Source organism: Tachypleus tridentatus, chromosome 10 (genome assembly GCF_004210375.1).
Source record: "Tachypleus tridentatus isolate NWPU-2018 chromosome 10, ASM421037v1, whole genome shotgun sequence".
In the NCBI taxonomy this organism is placed as follows: domain Eukaryota; kingdom Metazoa; phylum Arthropoda; class Merostomata; order Xiphosura; family Limulidae; genus Tachypleus; species Tachypleus tridentatus.
The window spans coordinates 81,346,090-81,372,130 of record NC_134834.1 but is presented as its reverse complement, the minus strand read 5'-3'; the positions used below and the strand labels follow the sequence as shown (position 1 = coordinate 81,372,130).

General features: G+C 34.0%; 1 protein-coding gene across 1 annotated transcript in view; it reads left to right on the top strand.

Annotated features, from left to right (window-relative positions):
- The window catches only part of LOC143228388 (uncharacterized), a 129,105-nt gene that overhangs the window by 53,083 nt on the left and 49,981 nt on the right, over window positions 1-26,041 (top strand). The window contains 1 exon segment of the mRNA XM_076459652.1: window positions 10,631-10,912. Within this exon segment, the coding sequence (XP_076315767.1) occupies window positions 10,631-10,912 (282 nt within the window).

Genomic DNA, 26,041 nt, shown 5'->3' with positions numbered 1-26,041 from the left:
TGAGATTAGATGAATAAACTCTACTGGTTAATGATCCCTTGCACGAGCTCCGTTTTTCCAATTTTGCTTTTAAGCTTTCTGTAGTAATTAGTGAGAAAAGTATTTTAACGACGTTATAAAAAGCATCTAAGTAAAAGGTGTAATGTCAGCTTAATGTCGTAAGGGATGATCGTCCTGTATTCCGAAGGCCCTTTGGTCACAGATTTTTCGCTTTCGCAACAAAGTCAACATTCAGCGAATAAACAAATTTGTAGCTCCATAATAGAGCTTCATAATCTGAAATAAAAAAGTATAAAGGTCACATCTAAGCGATGGTTCGGAGGACTAGACGGTTTGTTTTCATTTGAAACAGAAACGAGAAGTATTTGAAACGACTTTGTAGTGTATGCAACAAGTGAGGTCTTGTAAGTTTCGTTTGTTTGATTGTAGTCTGTCGAAGCCATTTTGAGTGTATACAAAAAAAGTGCAAAAATATTTTGAACGTAGGATGTTTATTTCTTTGCAGCATTACACATCTATATTTGATGTTTTATATGTATGGCATGCTCTTGCTTTACGTCTGTCTGTCCTTCTTTTCATGCTATTACAAAGTTCCTTTATATGAATATATATATAAGCAACCATTTGTTCAAAACCCCTGAACCACGCGTGTGGGTGTGATGTAAGAATTGGCTAAACGCTACTATTCGGCCAGATAAAAATAGCCCAAAAATTTGCAGTATGTATTGTTTATTGAGTATAGCTCCTTCTCTCCGTCACACCAAACATAGGGCGTATATATTTCCAATATAAATGAAAATGTATATGTAGTATAGTACTATTTGTTGGGACCGGCATGGCCAGGTGGGTTAAGGCGTTCGACTCGTTGTTTGAGGGTCGTGGGCTCGAATCCCCGTCGCACCAAACATGCTCGCCCTTTTAGCCGTGGAGACGTTATAATGTGGCGGTCAATATCACTATTTAATGGTAAACGAGTACCCAAGAGTTGGCGGTGGATGGTGATAACTAGCTGCCTTCTCTCTAGTCTTGCACTGTTAAATTAGGGACGCCTAGCGCAGATAGCCCTCGTGTAGCTCTACGCGAAATTCACACACAAACAATTCCTCATTTCGTTGTCAGTTAAGGATGGTTACACACATTCAATGTGATATTTGTATATCTTTGCTCGAAACTCTTAAACACGGGACTAGGTAAACAGAACCCAAAGTACAAAATATACATTTATCTGAATGAGATCGTGTCGTCCTTAACTACACAATAAAAGCCAATTGATAAAATAATAAGTAATTCGTTCAAGGTAAATTTCCAGTGGGATTAGGTTTTTGGAAAAGAGATAGAGTAATTATCTAACGTTGAGATAAATAAACTGTCGGTATGAGTTTAGATAACTAACGAAGTGAAAGTGTAAAAAAATGTAAATGTGTTTTGAAGGAACTATATGAAAAAAGTGTTCCAGTGGAATTCAAGTGTTTGCTCTACTGATGTCTTGAGAAAAAAAATTATATGTTTGTTTTGAACTTGCCTCTCTCTGCCTCTACTTTTGTATAGTCTGTTTGAAAAGTTTCGAATAATCTGTGTCATATAGTGCATTTAAAAGTCAACTGTATTCTGAAATCATTTATATAAGAATTTGAACAACCATTCACTGTATGTGAAACTAAGTAAAAAGTAAAAACCATTTATTTCACTACTCATTTTTGTTAATAGATTGTCTTTTTTTCTGAAAGAAAACGAAGAAAGTATTTCTTGTCTGTGAACCATTTCCAGGCATATAATTACTTTTAAAAAATAAAATATTTAAATAAAAAAATGTGAACTATTCTAATGAATTATAAAGGGTAAAACAGAAAGGTTTTCATTTCTCGTGGATTAGATTATATAACAGTATTATTGATCTAACTATTGTTAGCCTTGAAAGATCTAATAAAGTAGCTTGTCATTAATACATATACACACATTAAGTCTTTACTAAAACAAACTGTTTTTTCCTGTCGTCTAGAAAGTTGTTATTTGTCTTGCTAAAAAAAAAGTCAGGCACAGATAAAAACGCTTTTAACTTTGTTTTGATTAATCAAAGGAAATCTCGCACTAACTCATTATTGATGCAGCTGTTTACGTGAAGTGACTTTTTATATATACTTTAAAATAGAATAAGTGGTTTTGCGGTAACTTCTAGAAAATTGTGCTGTTGTCGCAGAGAATAACCGTTTTATTTTAAACTAAGAAAAAAGTCTATTAACTCATGTAAATCCTTTTAATAAAACATAAAAATGAAACGTGTTTTATTTTCACAAACTACGTAGTAATTCCAATACATTTTGCAGACTTTCGCTTCTCTGAGTTCGTAAAAAAAATATTACAAGTTCATTTTTACTCCCAGTTTTTCATGCTTTATGCGCCAAAAGTTCACCCCAACCAGTCTTGAACTTAGCATGAATCCTGTGCTCATGTTTTTGGGTAATACATAGCAACTTTATCTGGCAGCTTCACTCCAGATCCAAAAAAATGTTATGATACAAGTAAGTCAATATTTGAAGATGTCCATTTATAACGCTTTAATAATTTGGAAGCGAAGATGATAAAGAATCTTGGAGATGATACATTAAGAGAAACTACATAACAGCACTCGTCATAAAAGCCCTTGACGTCATGTCGTTGCTATGGCGACTTTCTATTTTGCTTTACTTTACACCCAAGCTAGCGCAGAGTTGTTGGAATTTGAAGTCGGTAAGCCAGCCATGGAGCAGTTTGGTTTGCAGGTTATGTTATGTTATCCAAACTGATCTCGCTTCTAGAACCCCGTGTATTGATTGGCACGAACGCTGCAATCGATAGGCGTTATTTTTCTTTCTCTGTCAGAAATATCATGATACAACACTGCACAAAATTAACGCACGTTCAATGTTTAAAAGGTTTTGCTAATTTCGTTTTGAACGTGAACTTTTGTGGTTTAACTGGTGGCATGGAGTTAAACACAAAAGAAATAAAAAGATGCTTTACTTACCAAGCATTACATAGGTTTTATAAGAGTACTTATTAACCCCTTTTCCTCAGTAAGTGGGTTCCGATCCCCGTCACACCAAACATGCTCGCCCTTTCAGCCGTGGGGGTGTTATTATGTGACGGTCAATTCCATTATTAGTTGGTAAAAGAGTAGCCCAAGAGTTGGCGGTGAGTGATGATGACTAGCCGCCTTCCCTCTAGTCTTACACTGCAAAATTAGGGACGGCTAGTGCAGATAGACTTCGTGTAGCTTTGCGCGAAATTCAAAACAAACCGTCAGTAAGTACAAGAAAAAGAAACAATAAGTAAGTGAACAAAAGTAGTAGTCTGAAGAAAAGAATGTTCTAGGACTAACCAACCCTCTTCTGTGTGCCAGTTTAAAATGTTCTCTTGGAAAGCATGCCCCAGATCTCATCAGGCAGCTACTCCCCTTATTAATCTTTTTACTCAGACCATGTATCATATGTATTGATGGATTACGACATTTCGCGTTTAATACACACAAATAATAAACTGTAGTCGTAGCTAGAACACTTGATGGTTAGTGCCTAAATGGTAAAGTCAAACTTCGCGCCAACCTTCTTGATAAAATTGTATTCAAATAGGTTTCTGTCTACCATATTCTGTACAGGAAACATAGAATCCAAGTTGATATTCTTAAAGGCTTAGAAAAATATTTCTCATTTTTACCTCTTCGTGTAAAGCTTGTTTTATTTAACTCAATAAATATAAAATGATTATAAAGGAAACCGTACATTTTTTATTGATTTTGTTATGTTTCCACTAAGACGTACCGTTTGTTTGTTTTTTTCAGTTGTTTATTCTTTTCAATCGAAAGTCAATACTTCACTTCATGGCGGGTTGATTTAAAGTTTCATAGAGATATTCCTTAATCCAGTAGGTCCTGATATGTTTGTAATTTATTTGATCTAGATCTTTTTAAAGATTTTATGGGCTCAAAATTCTAACAACCCCATATATGGTATATGTTAGGTTCCTGTACGGTCATATGTACAACACTCAATACGAAAATTGGCTTAAATATAAGTTTCCATTTACTAACCACATTGACACGCAAACAACTGGATTAACCCTTTTTCTCTGTGTGTATAGGTGGGGGTGGGGGTCAGAGCCACAGAAAAGCATACTTTAGGAGTTTTTCTACGAAGATGATTTTCTACAGATCTAACACACATTGATGATTAAAATGGTGGACTTGCCCATTTTCAGCCACTATAGGAGGTCAAGACGTCACAAAAAACATAATTTGAGAGTTTCTTAACAATTACTCCACCGTAGTTTGACCAATTTACATCTGATTTGGTACACTGACACCTTTTTTACAGGCCCCATACACACGCACACAAAAATATGGAATATGGTTATTTTTGGTCATTTTATGAGGGTCAGAAGGCTCAAATTTTAGGGATTTTGATTGTGTACTTAGCCATGTTTTGTGAAATTTACATGAGATTTGGTACAGAGATAATCTATGCAGGTCCCATACACGTGTATATAGAAAGTTTTGGAATTTTTGTCTTTTGCTCAATTTCTTAACGAGGAAACTACAATTTAAAGTATTCGTATGTCAGCCAACCGGTTCAAAGATGCATCTTACACGTCATAAGCGGCGATATAAAATTTTTCAAATTTTCTATGCTTTTAACAATGTTTTCGTGTCAAAATCGGGTATATTGGATTTGTCTGCGAATGTTGGCCTCTAAGTTTAAAACTACCACTTCTAGAAGACCAAAATTCCTCCATAAACGATTGAGAATTGCAGGATTTATTCAGGAAAGTTTGGATACAGTACGATGTGTTTCAAAATAATATTATACTGTAGATCTAAATATCGCTTTTCTTGTAACTTAATATAATCCCTCTGTCGAATTTCAACACTGAGAGATTCATAATTTGAATAAAGTGCGTGTCAGTTTACAGTGTAATTGTAAGGATCTATGAACACCGCTCACAGCAGACAGCACATGCTTTATTTAGTTACAGGCTTGATGTGGTGATTCAGAATGACAGAAAGCTGTTCGTAGCAGTTGTTGCAACATCCTGAACCGTGCCCAGACTTTTCTTGGATAACATTTATTATTTTCAAAGTGCTTATGGTGTTTAGTTACTCTAGGAAAGTAAGGGGTAGAAGAGTTTTCAATATGGAGTTTTCTTTATAATCACCGAGTATATTGTATCCATATTTATTTTATATGTGATAATATATGAATGTTTTTAATTGGGTAGTGGGGTTTTATTTGATTTTTGTTGCGAGTAGAAGACCCACGTCTTCTGCTTGTGTTTATTTCATACAGAAGCAAGGGAGCTAAAACGTGTTAAGAGTGCATAAAATCGTAAGCTTAAAACCAAAAACAAATTAACTACAAAAATCAACCCACTTAAGGGTTAGTGTTGTTTTTGCTAACAAAATCATGGTTCATCGTGTTCGTTCTAAAGTTGTGTTGGATAATGTGGTTTTGATTGATCCCATTCATGACATGGAGCTTAGATCCCCGTATATTTGATGTGCTGATAAGAATTTTGAAGAAAGATATAGCTTTGTTTTGTTTTGAATTTTGCCCGAAGCTACTCAATGGCTATCTGTGCTAGCCGTCCCTAATTTAGCAGTGTAAGACTAGAGGGAAGGCAGCAAGTCATCACCACCTACCGCCAACTCTTGGGCTACTCTTTTACCAACGAATAGTGGGACTGACTGTCACATTATAACGCCCCTACGGCTTAAAGGACGAGTATGTTTGGTATGACTGGGATTCGAACCCGCGACCCTCAGATTACGAGTCGAGTGGCTTAACCACCTGGCCATGCCGGGCCCGAAAGATATATGAGAAACTTAAAAGTAGCGTTTCTGTAATGTTCTTCAAATGGAGAAAGCATCACAGTTCTTAAAGTCTTCCAAGTGGACACCAAAATATACTGCTTCCATAATACCACTTTTCAAAATAGGGTACAGTGCAAGTGTACATAATCATCGCAGCTTTAGTTAGCAAGGATTTAAAAAAATGATGTGTAAAAATGATATGATGTTTTCAATGTGTAAAGATATAAGTTTTAATTTATAAAAAGTTTATTGAATCGGAGAGTGGAGATGCAATAGCGTAATATTTCTACACCTTTATACCTTCGTTAGGATTTAAGAATTTTATTGTGTAAAAAAGGCACTGTACATATGAAAATATGTGAAGTAATGTGAAAGTGCTAGTGGATAATAACGTTGCAGTGCAACTATAAAAGTATTTGTTAATGTAGTGTCGTATTAAAAGTTAATATCGCTTTGGTTAATAGTGGTATTGTCATTATATTACAATTTGGTAGTTTATTGAAACAAAGACTGGGTTTCGGTACCTGTGGTGAATAAAGCAAGATAACCCATTGTGTAACTTTGTGCTCAGTAAGAAATAAAACCAAGTTTATTGAATATATGTTTGTGTGTGTTTGTTTGTCGTGAAATTAATGTTTAAAATTGTGATAAGGTCAGTTGTGTTGAGCTGTGGTATGTGATAATAAAGTTTTAAATGTTGTCAGTGGGTGTTGTGTATAGGAGTGAAACCGGGTGTTATTAAGGATCGCATGTTATAATATGTTTTAAAAATACTGTTAATATATGTGTGAATTAGAGCAGACTGATCGATGCATTTTGTACGAAAGGATTAGCATAAAATTCTAATTAAAAATAGGAGTTTTCAGTTTTAAAAATGTAAAGTATATGTCTACCATAGCACTTGATGGAACTTCTGAGCGCATTCATTTCTATAATTTTAAGTAATGGCTTGAGATTCTTTTGTTTTTGCACTGGAATTAAAGATTTCACGTAATTGATAAACGTAGACATTTTCAAAAATCGTCTTTCCTAACCGTCAGATAACTTGTGTGAAGACATGATTGTGCTGGAGTGTGGGAATGTGATGATACTTAAGAAGTTCAGTGTGTAAAAATAATACGATAATGTCAGTGTGTGTGTAGATGTAGGAAATTTGTTTGTTTTGAATTTCGTGCAAAGCAGCACGAGTGCTGTTTGCGTTAAGATGTGGGGGGAAAAAACATACTTGCAGCAACCGAGACAAAACACGTTTTGATATACAGGATCAGAAACAAACTTACACGAGAGCTGAAATAAAACAAACTGGTACATGAAGTAAAACAAAAAATTTTGACAAGTAAACTGAGAGAAAAATTTGTATAGTAAGTATAAACTGAAACGTATGTAAATTAAATTGAATATTACTGTCAAAAACATGTAGATGATAGAGAAGTAATAACTGTTCTAGGACTTATCGTTCAAACAATTACTTCATTTTTGCTTTTAAACTACTGTTTAAACAGTTGATTATCTATGTGGATAAAGGAAGGAATAATCTATTTTCAAGTTTTTGTTTTTTGTCTTTTGGTGCTGTTGGAAGTTTCTCTGTGTTTTTAACTTTTTATGTATTGTGCCACAGTAGTTACATATGGTTCACTTATGCCAAATATGCTACATGTTTATTTTCACACCACAGTAATAGTGCACTAGAGAATGTTAGGCTGTTTGTTGGTGTATTTATGTGTTGCGATATTTGGTGTTACATTCTTGCAATCATCTGCTATTCTTAACCAACGAACGATAGATTTAGAGAACATAAAATTTGGCTTCTTGCCAGCTTTCGTGCAGCAGTTGTTCATGGCTATCATTTGTGTCATTTCTCTCGTGAGCCTCGTGGCAGGTGAAAAAATGTATTTGTGTGTAACAGTGAACCTTCATCATTATGTGACGTTTACCTGTACATGTTGCCAAGGCAACTCGGTGTTTCGAGTGCGCAGAGAGGCGGTGCCTGTCGCCAGATAGGCTGAGATATTAAAAGATGGACCCTCTAGCATTAAGAATCAAAAAATGGTTTCTTTTGTTAGTGACTCCTCTCCTTTCTATGTGCAATTTTGTTTTCAGATTTTGACTCCCGAGTATGTCCAAAGCGTAATTATAATGGCCATTATTAAAGACTGTTGTCGTGAGACTGTTTTATTTCTTTCAAAGTAATTCTTTTCTAGTATAACGTTTGTCCACTGTGCCTTTGAAATATTTCTTATTTAGTGAAATGATTTAAAAAAAAGGATGAATTGCATTTCATTAATATATTACATTATATCTAACCAAATGAGTAATTTACCATCTCATGAAGAAGTGTTATAGGAGGTTACGTTATCTGCCGACCATTTTGTTAAAAGTGACATTTTAACTAGTTAATAATTAAAGTAAAACTTTTACCATTTTTAGTGTGTAAAACTATTATCATTACATTTTATAGTTCAGCTGAATTAATATAGTAATGCCAGTTGAAGTTAACTTGTTTTGTAACATTCGATAGTTTTGTAATAAGACAATTCAATAAGAATTTTGTTAAAAAGTTAAAAAAAAACGTGAAGTAGTTTTACATATTATGAATATACGAAGATAAAACCAACTAAACATATAAGTATCCGATATTACATAACAAGCAAAAATGTGCATTAGTAAGCCTAAGTAACAGTATTTATATACCTGATTTATTATATAAAATGGAGATTTCCACATGAGAACGTAAATTTTGATAGATGAATATATTACTACAAATAGCGATTGTATTAACTTGTTTTGATGTGTTTACGTCATTCAGTTTATTGAAACATGGGCCTCACCGTTTTTAAATGTATTTTTATAAAATATTTATTTACTCATTTGCTTGTGTCCGTTTTTGTTGGATCATTAAACTATCAAGGGAAAATAAATACAGAATAATACCAGTGTTATAATAATTGATCCCACTAATTATTGGTGGAGGGTCTCTGATGTATTTTACATTGAAAATGAGTCAGCTCTATACTCTGGTATCTTGTAATAGGTATAAACATAAAATTACTTAACATGATGCGAAGTTTGGACCCACTGTAAGCTCATTCGAACATTACAGGTCATCGATTTTTTTGTTATTTGCGCTGAACAGTTGTGACGAAACATACTTCTGTACCAGACTGGACGAATTTCTAAAACATACATTTATAAACTATGTAGTGTTATTAATTAGGAATCTTATAATTCAGACATTCGGACGCATGAACTTGAAAGGTCAAAATGATGAACTGAATTATAAATGTATAAGCCAGAATTACCATATTCGATTTATTTTTCTCGGTTTCCCGGTGGAAGGGTAATATGTCTTCGGATTTACAACGCTACAGTGAGGGGTTCGATTTCCCTGGGTGGACACAGTAGATAGGTCGATGTGTCTTTGTTATATAAAACACTTTATTACCTAATAACACATCAAGTAAAGTCTGTGTTGACCTTCTTTGGTTATCTTTCATTTTTTAGTTATTAAGTTATTTTTAAATGTCTTATGATGAAACATTACCAGTCTATCTATCCATCCATGCATCATTTTTCCTAAGCCGATGCTATTGGTCCAGCATGGCCAGGTGGTTAGGGCACAGTCTGAGAGTCGCAGGTTCGAATTCCCGTCACACCAAACATGTTGCGCCCTTTCAGCCGTGGGGACGTTATAATATGACAGTCAGTCCCACCATTTGTTGGTGAAAGAGTAGCTCAAGAGTTGGCGGTAGGTGATGATGACTAACTGCCTTCCCTGTAGTGTTTCACTTCTAAATTAAGGACGGCTACTACAGATAACGCTCGTATAGCTTTGTGTGAATTTTAAAACAAAAGTTGGTGCTGTTTTTTGAACTATTGATTTTATGATTTATTATAACAGTAACGATAATTTAATAAAGCTTCTTGATAGCAAAAGTGGGCGATTGAATTGGCTGATTATCTGATAAATATTACCAGTAGCTTGTCAGCTATGAAAACCCATATTCAGTATGATAATTTGATAAAGTATTCTCTCTCGGACCAAAGTTACCATCAAAATGAAAGGGTGAGTTTAATAAATACTTTTACAGTGTCAGAAAATGAAATCTGTAAACAATATTTTGGACAGCAAATGTGCGAGTCAAAACATTTCACATTAAGCCTGCAAGTAATCTTTTGAAATAATATTGTTCAACATTTTACCTTTTTTATTTTTTTAACAATTAGCGTAAGATGTAGACGTAATGAAGGTTTTTTGCGATATCATACAAACCGAAGAAAATATATGATTATTCAATTATATGGACGTGACGTAGAAAAAGCACAATTAAACATACTTTTATTTTTAAAATATTTGTTAGAGTATTTCTAGATTCTACTGAAATAATTAGCAACCTCCAGTTCCCAGTTTATCACGAGTTCCGCGAAAATCGCCAAGCTACACAGATGGGTTTTGGTTGTGTAGGAACACTGGCATACATGAAATAACATATCACCATGACGTACCAATAAATGGTAACATCAATACAGAAAACCTCGCTGTGTACTATAATATTAATTATATAATCAAGGATAAGTCGAAATGAATGAAATCAATAAGGTATAATTTTAAACGTAGCTTTTTTGCACTTTTGTAGTTACCAGAAATGTTTGATCGTGCGTAGGACACCGTATGATATTTAACTTTATTACAACTAATAATAAACTTTTGTGAAATAGTAAGAACAAAACTAAATAAATGTGATGTATGACTTATGCTGTATCTCTGCATTTTTTTCCACCACTTCTTAGGTATGGTAAAGTTCAGAGTGTGAAGATTCTGTCTAAAAAGGATGAAGACACATCAACTGTGGCTGCAACTGTAGCCTTTATAGACATTCGCTCTGCTGCCAAAGCGCACAACGCAGATAATAAAATTGACGAAAGGACGTTAAAAACTGATTATTATGAACCCCCAGTGTCTAGTGCGGCCAGTTCTGCTACTTGTATTTACATTCACGAGAAAGATGATGCTTTAGGTAGACCTGGTGCACCTCCATATACTACACCAAGACCACCAAGATATGCACACTGGTAAGTTACTAGTTAGTGTTGTCATTATAAAGTTCTAATTAATTATCTCGTGTTTTTTTTAAACCTTCACATTAATGTTTAGTTGTTGCTTTTACTGTACCTGTAGTTCTCGTTGTTTAAACTGTTATAATATTAAACAGATAAAGGTGTTAACAAACATTGTGGAATGTAACAATATATTGCACAAAATCTGTTTTAAAATGGTTTTAATAACGTAAATATACTAGTTATAGCGACGTGTTTTTGAAATAAGTGGCTGTATAAGAGTTAGTATCGTTTGTACATGGCAAAAAATATGTAGCGCTGAATGAATTCGAGTCCTCTGCATTTTTTAATTGCGATTTTACTTTATTCAGTTAAAAAATTTCTTAAGAAAGTGATCATGTACAAACTCTATACATTCTGTGAAAATAGACTTGATTTTATATACGCTAATTACACACGTAATATCTTCTTTTTGTTATTGTACTGTTGTTACCTGATCAACCAAACGTGTTGGGTGTTGGTACAGAAGCCATCCTAATGGAAATTGAAATGCTGTGAGTGTGCGTTACTTTATCAATGGATCAGAAAGAAAAAATTTGCTCCATTGTTTTTACCCTGGGATAAAAACATTGTAGTTGAACCTTTAGATTACCTGTACGGATTTATTACGTGTGTTGGACCCACTGAACCGTAGAGAACGTGTCTAATACGTGGCTGTTCTAACACTTGTCGCCTCTTCAAGCCTTAAATTTTTCCATTATTATACTTTTTATGATGCAAGATTTAAAAAAAAACTACCTTCGCACACTTTGCAAATCTGTTACAGTACTGTTTGATATTGTTAATAGTGGATCAGTGCAAAATATATAAAAAATGAGAAAATCGATTAGGTTAATTTAATTAAGGAACTGTGTTAAAAGTGTTTGAAGAATGAAACCCATAGTGTCGGTTGGTTGGTCGTTATCAATATTGAATATTCACTTACATATACATTTATATCATAAAATGTGTGAGTGATGTCAGAGGAGAATATGAACAAACTTTTGTAACACAATTTTCGAAGAAAGCATATTTTTGTGTAACGTATTCTATGTGTAACTATAGAAAACGCAGAGAATCTGAAACTTTAAGAATGTCAAGTACAGTAACCGTTTGATACTAATTTAACTTCAGTATAGTAATTATGAAAGTTTTCTCTCCTGTTAAAATGGAATAAAGTTATGAATAATGTATTACGCCGTGAATGAGTGTTGTTCCACAAGACGTGAGAAGAAAAAAAAAACCTTCAATAAAATATAACAAAGAATAAATTGACACGAAAAAAATCTTTTGTAGTTTTATGCAACGTTTAGACAGGCGCTCTTTGTTAGGCAGTAAAGACAGAGTACCCGTTTTATTTAGATGTATTAAATTCATGATTTATTATATTTTATCAATATAAAATATCACCTTGATTGTCTACTGAACCTGAAGTAATTTCTGTAACATATAGCTCAAACCTCAGAGTAATGCACGTAATATTCAAAACAATACAAGGTGATATAAAAGTATCGTGTATACTTATGTATTCTAAAGAGAGCTGGAATGGTTATTAAAACTTTAACTAAAATAAAATACAGAACTTACGTGTGTGTTTTTCCAATCAATTAACTTATAATTCAGAAACGAATCTTTAGTTTTGTATATTACTTTGATTAAAATTTTAAAAGATAAAATGGCTTTACGTTGATGACTAACAGCAGTTACTATGAGTCTTTGTGAGCATCTGTAGGATGGGTTTGAAAATGGAGCATTGGCCGTCTGTGACCTAGTGTTGAAGAGAAACGACAGTGACTTGTACGTAACACTGTATACAGATGTACATGTACATCTATCTATAACTACCTTCCCTGAAACTGTGCTTCTTCGAGCAGTGCAACTTTTATTCAAGTCACACTGTGAATATTGCTATTTTATCATGATTTCTAAAGTTTCATCAGATATTCTAACAACAGTTTTAAAATGTTTTTAATCGTGTATTTTTTCTATTGACGTTATAAATATTTGTCGTTAGTGTTTACTAAAATGCAAAGATTATTATTTTTCTCCATGAAACATAAAGTAGTTTTCTAAACTGCGGTGATCTAACAGGATATGTTTAAATAAAATATGGGAAGTATTTCATTTCTTATTGGTGTATAAAAGTCAGTTTAATTCCAAAAGAATCAACTTTATAACATCAAAATTATTAAATTTTCTTTGAAGCAGATTCTCAACGTTTCGCTTTACAGTTCTTTTAGTGGTTAGGGCACTGGACTCATGATCTTACGGGCGCGGGTTCGAATCCTTGTCACACCACCATGCTCGGCCTTTCAGCCGTGGGGGCATTATATTGTTACGGTCAGTCCCACTATTCCTTATTAAAAAATAGCTCAATAGTTGGCAGTAGTCTTACACTGCTAAATTAGGGACGGCTAACAACGACAGCCCTCGAGTAGTTTTGCGCGAAATTCAAACCAAACAAAACTTCAATTGCGTTTGAACGCAATTTGAAAGTAAAACGAAAGGCAGATAGTCTACTTAAAATTTAATTAATTTGATGTTATAAGGTCGTTTCGTACTCATATTAAAACTACTTAGACACTTTAACCTAATCTTAACACGAGATTTACGAATTAGTTGTTGACTAAACTTTGATCTTGATTATTTTAATACTTTACTGACATTCTAAAACTGTCTTGACTCCTTAGTCATTTCATGTCATAAATCTTCTATAATCTAGTAGTTTTATCTGTGACTTTACAACAACGTTCCTTTTTTTAATATTTCTTTCCAAGAAACACCCAAACAAAACACTTAAGGAAAACAGCTCTCAGCCTGATTATTAACAAGTAATGACATACACAAATTTTCACGGTGTGTTTATAAGTGCTTTATGTATATGTATATATAAAATGCAAAATGACATTTGTATGTTGTCATCAATGTCACGCTTCTTTATTTTAGTAAAGTAGGGTTAGGAATGTGTTCAGAGAAAAAAAAGTTAAAATATTTATAAGTTAAATTATTATTATTTTTAATTTCGCGCAAAGCTAAACGAGAGCTATCCATGTTCTCTGTCCCTACTCTTGGGCTGTTATTTAACCAACAAACAGTGGGATTGACCGTACGTTATAACGCCTCTATAGGTAAAAGGGCGACGTGCTTGTTGTAACAGGGATTTGGACCCGCGACCCTTAGATTACGAGCCGAGCGCTCTAATCACCTGAACATGCCGGGCCCATAAGTTTAATTTATGCCTAGATACTGAAGCAATACCGAAAAGTTACAACTACACTTACATGATAATATCTTGGAAAAAGATAAAAAATAGCCTTTTAAAGTGTAATAAACCTGATAGTAATGTGACATAATCGTCATAATTTTTTGCCAATTCGTAAAAAAAAGGCCTATAGATCATAACAGTGCCATAAAGTTGACGGTATTTGTAAGACAGTCTAGGTTTCAAAACGCTAAAACTTGTAACACACAAACATAAATTATAAAAGAAACACCAACAACGAATTAAACACCAGAAATATTCTTAAAAAGTTTTGTCTCTGCGAATATTTCATGGATATGTACACCAAAACTGGTAAGATGTTAAAAACGAAGGTTAGAAATAAAAGAATATTATAATTGCAATTTAATTTGTAGACATAATTTTTTTCAAACTTGTCTCTAATATTTAGTTTGTACAAAAATAATGTTCGTGCTATGCGTAAGATAGTATTTGGATTAGCATTACACTGGGGCCCGGCATGGCCAGGTGATTAAGGCACTCGACTTGTTATCCGAGGGTCGCGTGTTCGAATCCCTGCCACACCAGACATGCTAACCCTTTCAGCCGTGGAGGCGTTATAATGTTACAGTCTATCCCACTATTCGTTGGTAAAAGAGTAGCCCAAGAGTTGACGAGTGGTGGTGGTGTGACTGGGCATCTTCCCTCTAGTTTTGCACTGCTAAATTAGGAACGGCTAGCGCAGATAGCACTCGTGTACCATCACGTGAAATTCAGACCAACACTACACTGATATACTTAACTCTATCTGATTCACGTTCCTTATTACTAGGGTTAAATTAAATCATTATAAACTTTTATTTCAGTTAAAATATACTTTTCCAAATGATCAATTCGTAATACAAAACAAAGTTTTACTTGTACTTTATAAAAATTCGTTTTAAATTATGTTTGATATTGGTTTTTCTTGGTTTCATACAGGTACCTCGTTTTATTAATTCACTTAATAAAATGTTTGATATTATGTGTTGCCTTTTATGTAAGGAATCCCCGATATAAATTATATTTTGGATGTAAAAGAAATACTAAAGGTAAATATGCAAATAGAATAACATATAAGCCGCGATCACAAAATCTTGAGACGACAAATTTCATGGTGTACCTCACCAAATAATTATTGTATGAAAAATGTCTTTATATTTTATCTTCGTTATTGCGTAAAATTTTTCAGATGGAAAAAATATCCATATGTATTGTTATAAGCTATATTTTTAAGCTACAATTTAAGTGTCAGGTAGAAGGAATTGCGGTCTTAATGATAACGTTCGGATCGAAATGACTGATGAGATAGGCATAACTAGAAAGGTTTCTAAAAAATGCGGCGTCAAGTTTTTATTTAGTATTTTCAAAGCTAGATTATAAGTGTGAAATAGTTTTAAAGTGCATAGAGGTTTTTTATTTTTTAAAGATAGATAATTTAGCCAGCCAGTGTGTGTGTTTTGTGTTGTTTTTTGTGAAATATTTGAATCTATATTTGCTATCACACTTATCGAGTTACTTTGTACTAGAAAGTTGATTTGTTTTACGGTAGTTATTGTCACGACGGCCTATAACAACTTTCGACAGCGTACAAGTGTCCAAACTTCTAGAAACGTTAAAGGAGGACATGAATTAATTTGTAATGGCTTAAGTTGACTGGATGTTGAATTTCTTTTCGTCATATAGTTTACGAGAACCAGGCTACGAAAGAACAATGGTATTCGACTGGTGTCTGTTTGTTTGTTGTGTTTGTTTTGAATTTCGCACAAAGCTACTCGAGGGCTATCTGTGCTAGCCGCCCCTAAGTTAGCAGTGTAAGACTAGAGGGAATGCAGCTAGTCATCACCACCAACTCTTGGGCTACTCTTTTACCAACGAATAGTGGGACTGACCATCACATTATAACGCCCCCACGGCTGAAAGGGCGAGCATGTTTGGCGCGACGGGGATGCGAACCCGCGACCCTCAAATTATGAGTCGCATACCTTAACACGCTTGGCCATGCAAGGCCATCGACTGGTGTCGGAAGAGAGATCTTATTTTGGTTAAAATATAACTTTGAATACTTGAAGCATAAGGTTCATTGTAGAAGATGAAGACCAAAATGTGAGAGTGAAGTGTTAATTAAGATAATGAGATTACTTATATAATATTAGGAAGATATCTACAGAAAGTTAGGAAGATGAGGTAGAAAATTTAAAAATGAAAACGAAATAGACAGAAAATTAGAACAGAAAAAGAAATGGAAAATTGAAATAAATCAAGAAGAACAGCAAGAAGTATTTGAAGATACAAACAGGACTAATAAAGGATGAGTTAAGAGAAGGAGTCCTACTATCTAAAGAAGAATTGTAATTTAAAACCTCATTGAAAAAAAGATTGATGAAGTTACAGGGGACATACGGTAAGATTATTCCAAAACAACGAGGAAATCCAAAAGGACGTTAACAAAATACAGATAAAACTGAAAATTAATATATATATATATAGACAAGAGAAAAATATTAACAACGTGGAAAAGAACATCAATGACAAATAAAATTTCTGGGAAAGGAGTTAGTTGAAGATTAAACAAGGCAAACTTCTTACTGAAAAACTCGAGAGTTTCAGCTTGTAGTTTCATCTACTACAAAATATGGAATAGAACATATTTGGTCTCCACCTTTTATCACTAATTCTATGCCACTTGTTACTGGCGTACCTTAGAGTACTCCATCCATGACACCATAAATTCCGAAAATTAGAATTCGCCCATATTGTAGGAAGCTTCCGTATACCTCATAATTAGCAAGTAATTAACACAGAGGAAGAGTGCTTGTTGGGAACTGGCTTCATTTGAAGACATGGATACCAGGTTAATGTAGCTTCAAATAGCTTCACAGTATATGAACAGGAAATCTCTGTGCACTGCACTGTAATAACTACAAGAAAGATTGGACTTCCCGTGACAAGAAGTAGGGCTGTCATTGTACTTTGAGGAGTGAAATATTCAACCATAACTTGAGAAAGATAAATTTACATCTTGTGAGTGAGCTGTAATAAAACCAAATACTTCATCTTATCGTGATGGGAATAACTACATGAACCTGCGAATTTAAACTTCATAAAAGTTGTTTTGGTTTTAATAACAGATTTTCCATAATTCAGCTACGCAGATTGCAATTTTTTTTTTATCACGTAATGAGTTCTAACAAATCGTGAAGGAAAAACTTACTTAGGTCAAACTTACAATAAATTTACCACAAATATAACAGAATATGTAAGGATTACTTAAAGAACCTCATGCTGCCATAGTGATGAATAAATGATATTGGAAAACATAATATCAAAGTGCATGCACAAACAAATAATATCCAAAAATGACACTTCATGTAGTCTGTTAACCGTTTATATACTAGCGGTGTGTTTCAAAGTCAAATATAGATGGAAAGCATCAAATGTGAGGTTGTATAAATAGTACTTTCGTATCAAAGAACACTAGATGTAGCCCCAGTACCTCAGTTAGCTAGACAACTTCCACTTGCAAAACAGACTAGAACTTTCAAAAAGATAGAAACCATGAAGGAACAGGGAGTGACAGAACCGACCACTGTCAGTGGACATCATCTATTGTGCCTGTGCAGAAAAAGAAAAGGATGGATACACAAGACTTTGCTTGGATTACAGGAAGGTTAGTGAAGTTATGAAGAAGAAAGCCTACTCATTACCAAGGATTGAGTCTACCTTGAATGCTCTATATGAATTAGAATTAAGATCTACTGCTGATTATAATAGATGTTGGCAAGCACAAATTAATAGAGAAAGTAGAGAGAAAGCAGTGATGCTCCTGCTGCGTTTCAATGATTAGAGGAGTGTGTTCTGTTTGAACTACCATGGAATATTGTACTTGTTTATTTGAATGGCATAACTACATATGAGAAACCTCTGATGATGCTTGAAAGACTAGGAAAGATTCTTGAATGGTTGGGGAAAGAGAACCCAAGAAATATGAATTATTCTATCAACACGCGAGTTTCTTGAGATACATCACTGGCATAAAAAGAGTGTACATTTCTAAAGAAGATTGATTCTGTTCTGAATTGGCTCGATTGCTAACCAACCTGCATGAGGTAAGAGGATCTCTTGTGTCATATTCTTACTACCATTGCTTTGTAAAATCTTTGTGACATAGCTCATCCTGTGTACAGACTGGTTGAGAGGTCAAAAGGATTTGTTGGAGTGCTGATTATAAACAACCTGTAGAAGAAATTGACTATTTCATTATTAGCATACTCATCTCATATACTCATTTTACATACAAACGCTAGTAATTTTACAGTGAGAGCAAATCAGGCACAAGTGCAGAGTGGATAAAAACGTGAGTGGTTATCACAGCAAGGCAGTGTGTGCTACAAAAAGAAGGTATGGTGCAGTTCAAAGTGCTGTTAAATTCCTGAGTCACTTTTGTCATTATATATATAGATATAAATTTACATTCTAGATAGATCTTGCAACACTGAATGGCTGGTGAAATTTGTAATCCAGAAGGTGAAATAACGATTTGGCTCTAAACACTCCAGGAGTACAATGTAATATCATTCATCACTCTGGGTCCTCCGCTAGTATAGCGGTAAGTCTACGGATTTACAACACTAAAATCAGGGATTCGATTCCCCTCCGTGGGCTCAGCAGATAGCCTGATGTAGCTTTGCTATAAGAAAAACACACAAACACACTAATCACCCTGGATAGAATCATGGAAATACTGGGGCATTATCCCAAACACCACGTGTAAAGGAAAATTATAAACACTATAAGAAGAGGTAAGCACAGGATATTAAAGGAACCTAAAGTAAAGCAAAGTGTAGTCCAATATGTGGCATCCACTAGTGATGAGAAAAGAATTGATTACGTCCAAAACCTCTTCAGGCAGACGATACGAGTTTGGAACTACTTATTCGTAGGCTAAAGAATAATGCAGAAATACTCGTGGCAAACACTCATTCCATACAGAATGAAAACAAAGATGTACTGGGCGCTGGAAATGGGAAGATACCAATCGAGAGAAATTACGGATATGTTGCTATTCCTAAGTGTTACATTCTGGAGACCTTCATCATCTCCACAAACTTCTAGTGATTAGATATTTAAGTGTTAAGAAACACCAGAGAAAGTGAGAGAATGCTCCTACGAGATTCTGTGCCAGAGTTCTGTGGATAACTGATGCAAAATGTGTGAAATCTTCTGTAAATGGAAAGGCCCACAAAAGAAATGGCATGGTAACTACAGAAATACTCCTGTTGATGTGATTGGTACTCGTCTACAGAGTAACGGTAGAAATAGATTCATCATGGTTGTCGTTGATTATTTTACTAAATGGCCAGAAGTATCTGTTCTTCCTAACCAGGAAGTAGAAAATATGTTTGAGATCTTAGATTACCCAAAGAACTTCACTCAGGTCAAAGAAAGATTGGGACAACAGCCTTTCATCTATCTTAAGATGTCATGGCTGAAAGATACAACAATACATTGGCAAATCAAATAACCATACACATGGATGAACATGAGACTTGGGATTAAAATCTATCATTGTTATGGATAAGTTATATTTTACAGTACGTGAAGCTATCAATGGCGCACCCTCATCACTAGTGTTTGGGAGAGAACTGAAATTGCCATGCGATTTTTATATTGTCGGTCACAGATGAATCTTACACAAGATACGTAGAGAGATTAAAGAACACCATCGATGACTTACATGCGTTTACCTGAGAAATGCTTAAAACAACTAGTTATAAAATTAATAGTCACCATGATACTAATGCTGATAAGGCTGGATTACATCGAAGTGATATTCCATGGCTGCAGAATCTTCACCACAACAAAGAATGAACTCCAAAGTTACGTAAGAGCTGGAATATGCTATATGTTGTGCTAAAAAGGATCAATGATGTGGTTCACATAATCCAGATAGGATCCATGTGAAAGATCATCCATTGTGGTCGTCTTTGGAAATACATGCATCTTTGAGAGAAAGGCTAACTGCTTGTGGAGCTTGAGTTTGCTTTCTAAAGATGATCAAGGTTGGAACTGCCAGTCGACTCACTCGACAACTTACCCAGGAAGAACTTCCCCAGTGACAAAAAAATGGACAAGATGCTGTCCCATCTGCCTTCAATAACTTCAAAAAAGAAAACGCCAAAAGTATTTTGTGAATAAACAGTTTAGTGTTGTGTTTAATTTTACATTAGAATTTTGGAAGGGAATTCACAATTAAGGAAAGCGACAGTGTTAAAAACGTTTTTGCGAATACTAATGGTAACGTTCAGATCCAAAGGTTTAATAAGATAGGCATAGACGATCTAGAATGTTTAAAGATGTAGCTTCAAACTCTTTCTAGAATATTGGAATCTGGATTGTAAACCCAACATAGCTGTGAAGCTTGCAGTTTTTAGTATGGAGAGTGGGGTCAGTGTGTTTTCGTGAAGTATTTAGATCTGTGTTTGCTATCGCGCTTATCGAGCTATTTTGTACAAATAAGTTAATTTGTTTTACGTTAGTTAACGCCATTTTGTAACGCTGGCCTACGAAAAGTTACGACAGTGTATAAGTGATCAAACTTGTAGAATCGCTGAAGAATGAAATAATTGGACTGAATCCATCAACGAAAGAAAAGCGATACTATGTTTTTGTTTTGCAAGAAAATATGTAATAGTATCAAAACATTAGTATTCATGTACTTTTGTTAATGCAATATATAACACTATACATACAAACAAGTTTAAAATGCGTATTAACAACTGGAAAAGTATTAATACGAATCACAAAAATGCTTTTAAATTACTGATATCACTGTTATATGGAACCTGACGGGAGCCTATGGTTGCGTGACTTTGAGCTAAAATTATTGGTTTTCATATGCTTTCCTTTTAATACTTGATTATTCACAACTAGACAAATTAAGTGGAATAGAGTTTTATTTTTACAATATTTTTCAATTTGCATTTGTTGAAATACTTTTTTATACTATGTGAAATAAATATATACAATTGTTAAAGTTGCTTCATTAGCGGTAAATGTTCAAGGTTAATCTTTATATCACTGTAATTAAAATTTATAGTTAAATGCCCCCTAGATGTATAGCCACATATCTTCGGATTTACAACACCAGAAATACTCTTGGTTGACAGATCGCAGAGTGCCCATTGTAGAGTACAACCTTACGCTGAGTTACACACAAAGAAACGAAATATATTTGAATTTTATTTGGACTGAAATTACAGTTGTTGTACATACTGCTATAGTGCATGCAGTTTATTTATTTTTAATGTGTTGAATTTTTCCTACGTATAGTTTTTTGTTGTTGTAGAGATGTGTTTAAAATGTGGTAGCTAAATAATGTTGGATGTGTTCTAGGTTTTTCCATAGCTTACAATGTTTCATGTTATTAGCTTATATCTTTATAATTAATTCGTGAAGATAACTTCATTCCATAAAATTAGTTCTAGCTCGTTTCAGATAAAAACAACAACGTATTTTTTGAACAGTCCTCGTATATCTAACTATTAACGTAATTTATATAAATAGTATTTATATACTTTACACTTTTGTAACTACGCATATGATCATAATGAAAATGTTTAAATATCATTTTATTCGTTTACGTTCGGACTATAATTGCTTTTCATTGTACTAAATTCTTTAAAGTTTTCGTTATTCAAGAGAGGGATTTCTTTACCTGTTTTTGTGTTTAATTCTACATATTTTGTGACTGATATCTAAGTTTATTACAAAAGCGTAATTAGTATATATTTTTTAAACACTAAACGTTGTTATCTTCAAGGTTAGAGTAATTTGAAACAGATTAGTACGTATAGGTAGCTTGGTTTGGCTATGCGGTAGAACTCTAGGTTTTGTAGCTGTCAAGTCGGATTCCAGTCTGTGCAATACTTCAAAACATTCCTCGCACTTTAAACTGTGTGTGTTATAAGCATGACAGTCGGATCCTTAACGTGAAAGGTACCCTACTGACTTTCCTTTAACCAGTAGTTCAGAGTTAGGAAATAGTCTTAGCAGTTTTGTCACAAATACAAAATCAAAACACAGACGTATATGTTTCAAAAGTTTTTAAGAGATCCTATACTGATTTAGTATGACTCCTATTTTATATTGTTAGATTGTTCTAGTTCAAGACATGTTGCGAGCACATATAATATAGTAGTATTGCTATAAATGAGCCAAAATTAAACACCTGGAGTTTGGTTTATAGTTTTATCTTAAAAAAAAACAACGTTACAAACCAATCAAAACTCAACTGAAAGACAAGCCAATTAGTAAACTACACGTTGTATTATTATTGTTGTTGTTGTTTATAAAGCGTATTTATAAAAATACAGCTAAAGGTTTTGCATTATAATGTTTTATAAAAGTTTATTACTTACGAATGTTGCGAAACATGTTTTTCACTGCATGACTGTAACTCGTTCATGGTGACAGAAGGCTTTTGATAGATTCGTTTGGGCGCCACATAAACATGTTTTTGTTTAAAATTATTGTAAGCTGGCATGAATTAGTTAGTCAGCTATTAAAACAGTGTAAAAACAATGAAAGTTATTATTCAAGGAATTTAAGTTATATTAGCCATTGTTCCCTTAAGTTTTTTGTAACTTTATTTACGGTCGAAAACATATATATAGTGTGCTTTTCTAATATTTAGTTTTTATGATGTTTACAATACGCTGAAATACATATTTTTATTCTGATACTGTTTAAGTGTGACGTCGGATGTGTCATATTACATGGACCAGCATGTGGTTAACCATATAAATATGAAAATGCCGTTTCGTACCTGTAACACATAGTTTATGTATGAGTTTCAGCTATGTTGCCATCATAGTTTATTTAATTACAGAACTCCAACCTGTATAGAAAAACAAACATACTAGGTTTACTGGTAAACGTAGTGTTCCAATTTGGGGGTGGGTAATTCATTTTAAACTTCCATATATTAGAATAGAAAAGCACAGATACTAGTCATAGGTTCGATACGCAGATAAAATCTTTAGAGGGGTGGAGCTCCCTCTCACGGGAAAAATCATGAGTCTTTCAAATTCGCGGAATTGTTCGACTATTCACATGTGATGCAGTGTAGCAACTAAAGAATGATTGTGTAATCTCTTTTCCGCCCAGCTAAATATACGTAATTTCCCGTTCAAAAGTTGGCATGTGTTTCAACAGCGATGTGTTCTACCTTTCTGTACATTTCCAACAAAGACTCTTTATCTTGTTTAGGATATGGTAAAATAGCAACATTCGACTTTCTATTGAGTTGTTTACACCAACACTGTCAGTTCATGGTACTGTTCCAGGCTGATATATTTAACTATTTGTTCACCCTCAAAGAAGAAAACTTATAATCAAACCTCATACTTTTATTGAGAAATACAAATAAAACTAATGTATCTGCTTTTAGCTGGGATTAATGATTCAGAAGGTTCCTCCATTACAGAATAACTGAATTCGTGACCTCTCTATACGTGGATATTCTATCGATTCATTTATATTATTAATAACGTTTTACTTTTACCAATTTGTCACGAACTAAAAAGCTTAATTTTTTTTAATATTTCATAATAGGGTATGGCCTAGTGGTTAGTGTACCGGATTGTGAATTTTGAGGTCCAATGGTTGTGTCCCGTTAATGTAAAATCTCTCTCTCCACTTTTTACGGCCGTACATGACATGCGTTATAAGTGTAATGATCAAATCTCTTTCTTATAGTGCTATTCAATAGATGTTCTCCATCAAGTCCATCAGTAGAAAATTAGGGGCGGCTAGCAAAGATACTCCTTTGCGCAAATAATTGAAATCAACAAACAACCTTTCATGACGTTTGTAGCGCCGCATTGATAATAAGTCTTCGAACTTCATACAGGTTTTCCATAAAGTATAGGGACCGCTAATAATAATTTTTGTCTTTCTTTTCTAAATGCCATATAGTTTTTATTAGGTACATCGCTTTTAGTTCGTTATGAATAGCTAACGAAGTTATTTTCTTAACGTATAATCATATCATTATAAAGACCGAGAGATTAACTGTTAGCCGACAAATAGAAGATTTGAAAAATTTAATAACCTTTGACATTTTTCATTTGGCTTTCGTAGAGTTTCTTCTTTGTTCTTCCTTCCTAAGTGGCTAAATAATAATAATAAAAAAGATATTGAAACCCACAGTGCTTAACAACGAACGGACACACATCAAACTTATTATTTTGTTTGCTTGTAAGTTTGGATAGTTTCTCATCTCTCTGTGTTAACACTTGCATCTGATCAGCTATTGAGTTTCTGTATGGAATATACCTCAACTGGGTTGAAAGACTTGTTTGTAATCGTGTAAGAAGTACTTTAACTTATTGGCGTGTACAGTGTATGATCAACAATTACTACTTGGTGTAGCATAACTTCATTTTTATGAGAACCCGAATGTGGTTCAAACTGTGTGTATATTTTGTCAAAATATGTATTGCTGATAACATAGTTTTGTCCTTTTCTGTTCTGAATTTGTTTTTTAGGTGTAAAGGTTTGGTCTGAACTTCGCGTAAAATTATTCCATGCTGTTTGCGCTAGCCCTTCCTAATTTACCAACTAGTCAACATCACCCACTACCACCCCTTGAGCTACTTTTTTACTAACAAATAGAGAGATTAACCATCACATTACACCTGCCCTCATAGCTGAAAGGACAAATATGTTCGCTGATGAGGACTCGAGCTGGAAACCTTCAAATTGCGAGTCGAGCTTTCTTACTTCCAGGCCATGTCAGGCCTATGCGTGCATAGAAGGCACAATGTCACTTGAATTTCGTAAAAGCAGGATGGAAAACCAGTGGCGCCTTAATATTTTAAGGTAATATGTGTAGTTAACGAACGGGCTGTGGGAAATCATTAAAATGAATATATAAAACGTCCTACGTTTTTTGCTCCTTTACGTAGTTATTACAATTGATGTATGAAGTCCAAACCATGCTACATCATCACCATCACATTTCATGTATTTTGTATAAATTAGGGCTTAACTTTGCTCCCTCCAAAGCGAGCGCTTTTTGTCCAAATTTGTAATAATTTGAAAAACAAGATTAATTTTTAGAGGAAACTGTAAAATATTCATTTCTCAAGAAAGAGAGAATTATTTAAGAGGTTTCCATTTCATTATAACACATCGCCCGCCATAGCTAGGTGGTTAAGACGCTCGACTCGTAATTCGAGAGTCACGGGTTCGAATACCCGTCGCACCAAAGATGCGCGTCCTCTTAGCCGTAATATGAACGAGAATAATTTATGTACATTATATGTATTTTAAATACATGAGGAATTTACATTTCATATTTTAATTTCATAATTTGATATTTATTGTAGCAATGAGAAAGGGATCTCTAAAATAACTTTGTGAAATTTGTTAATAATCCTTGATTTTTTTTTCTCTCGTTTATGGTGCTTTTATTGAAAAAAAATTCCATTCTATTTCCTTCCAGTGCTCTGTCTTTCTCGCCCCCTAGTGGCAAGTTTCCAGTTATGCATAACAGCAAACAAACCCACGTCTCTTTCTCTGTTATAAATGTCATTCGATCGCCATCTAAATTTACAAGTTCTTAACTATTTGAATGTTTGTAAAGAACAATACGAAATGGAAGTTCATGCATAACTATTCGTGGTGCTTTATTTTAAACTTTTATGTAAAATTGGACCAGGAAATAATTAGCTTTTTTTTTTTTTCCAGTCTTCGTTGCAAAGAGACCCTCTGCAATTCGTGTACCAGGGTTATAAACGGAAAGTCTATAAAGATCTGTTTAACATATAGACCTCCACGCG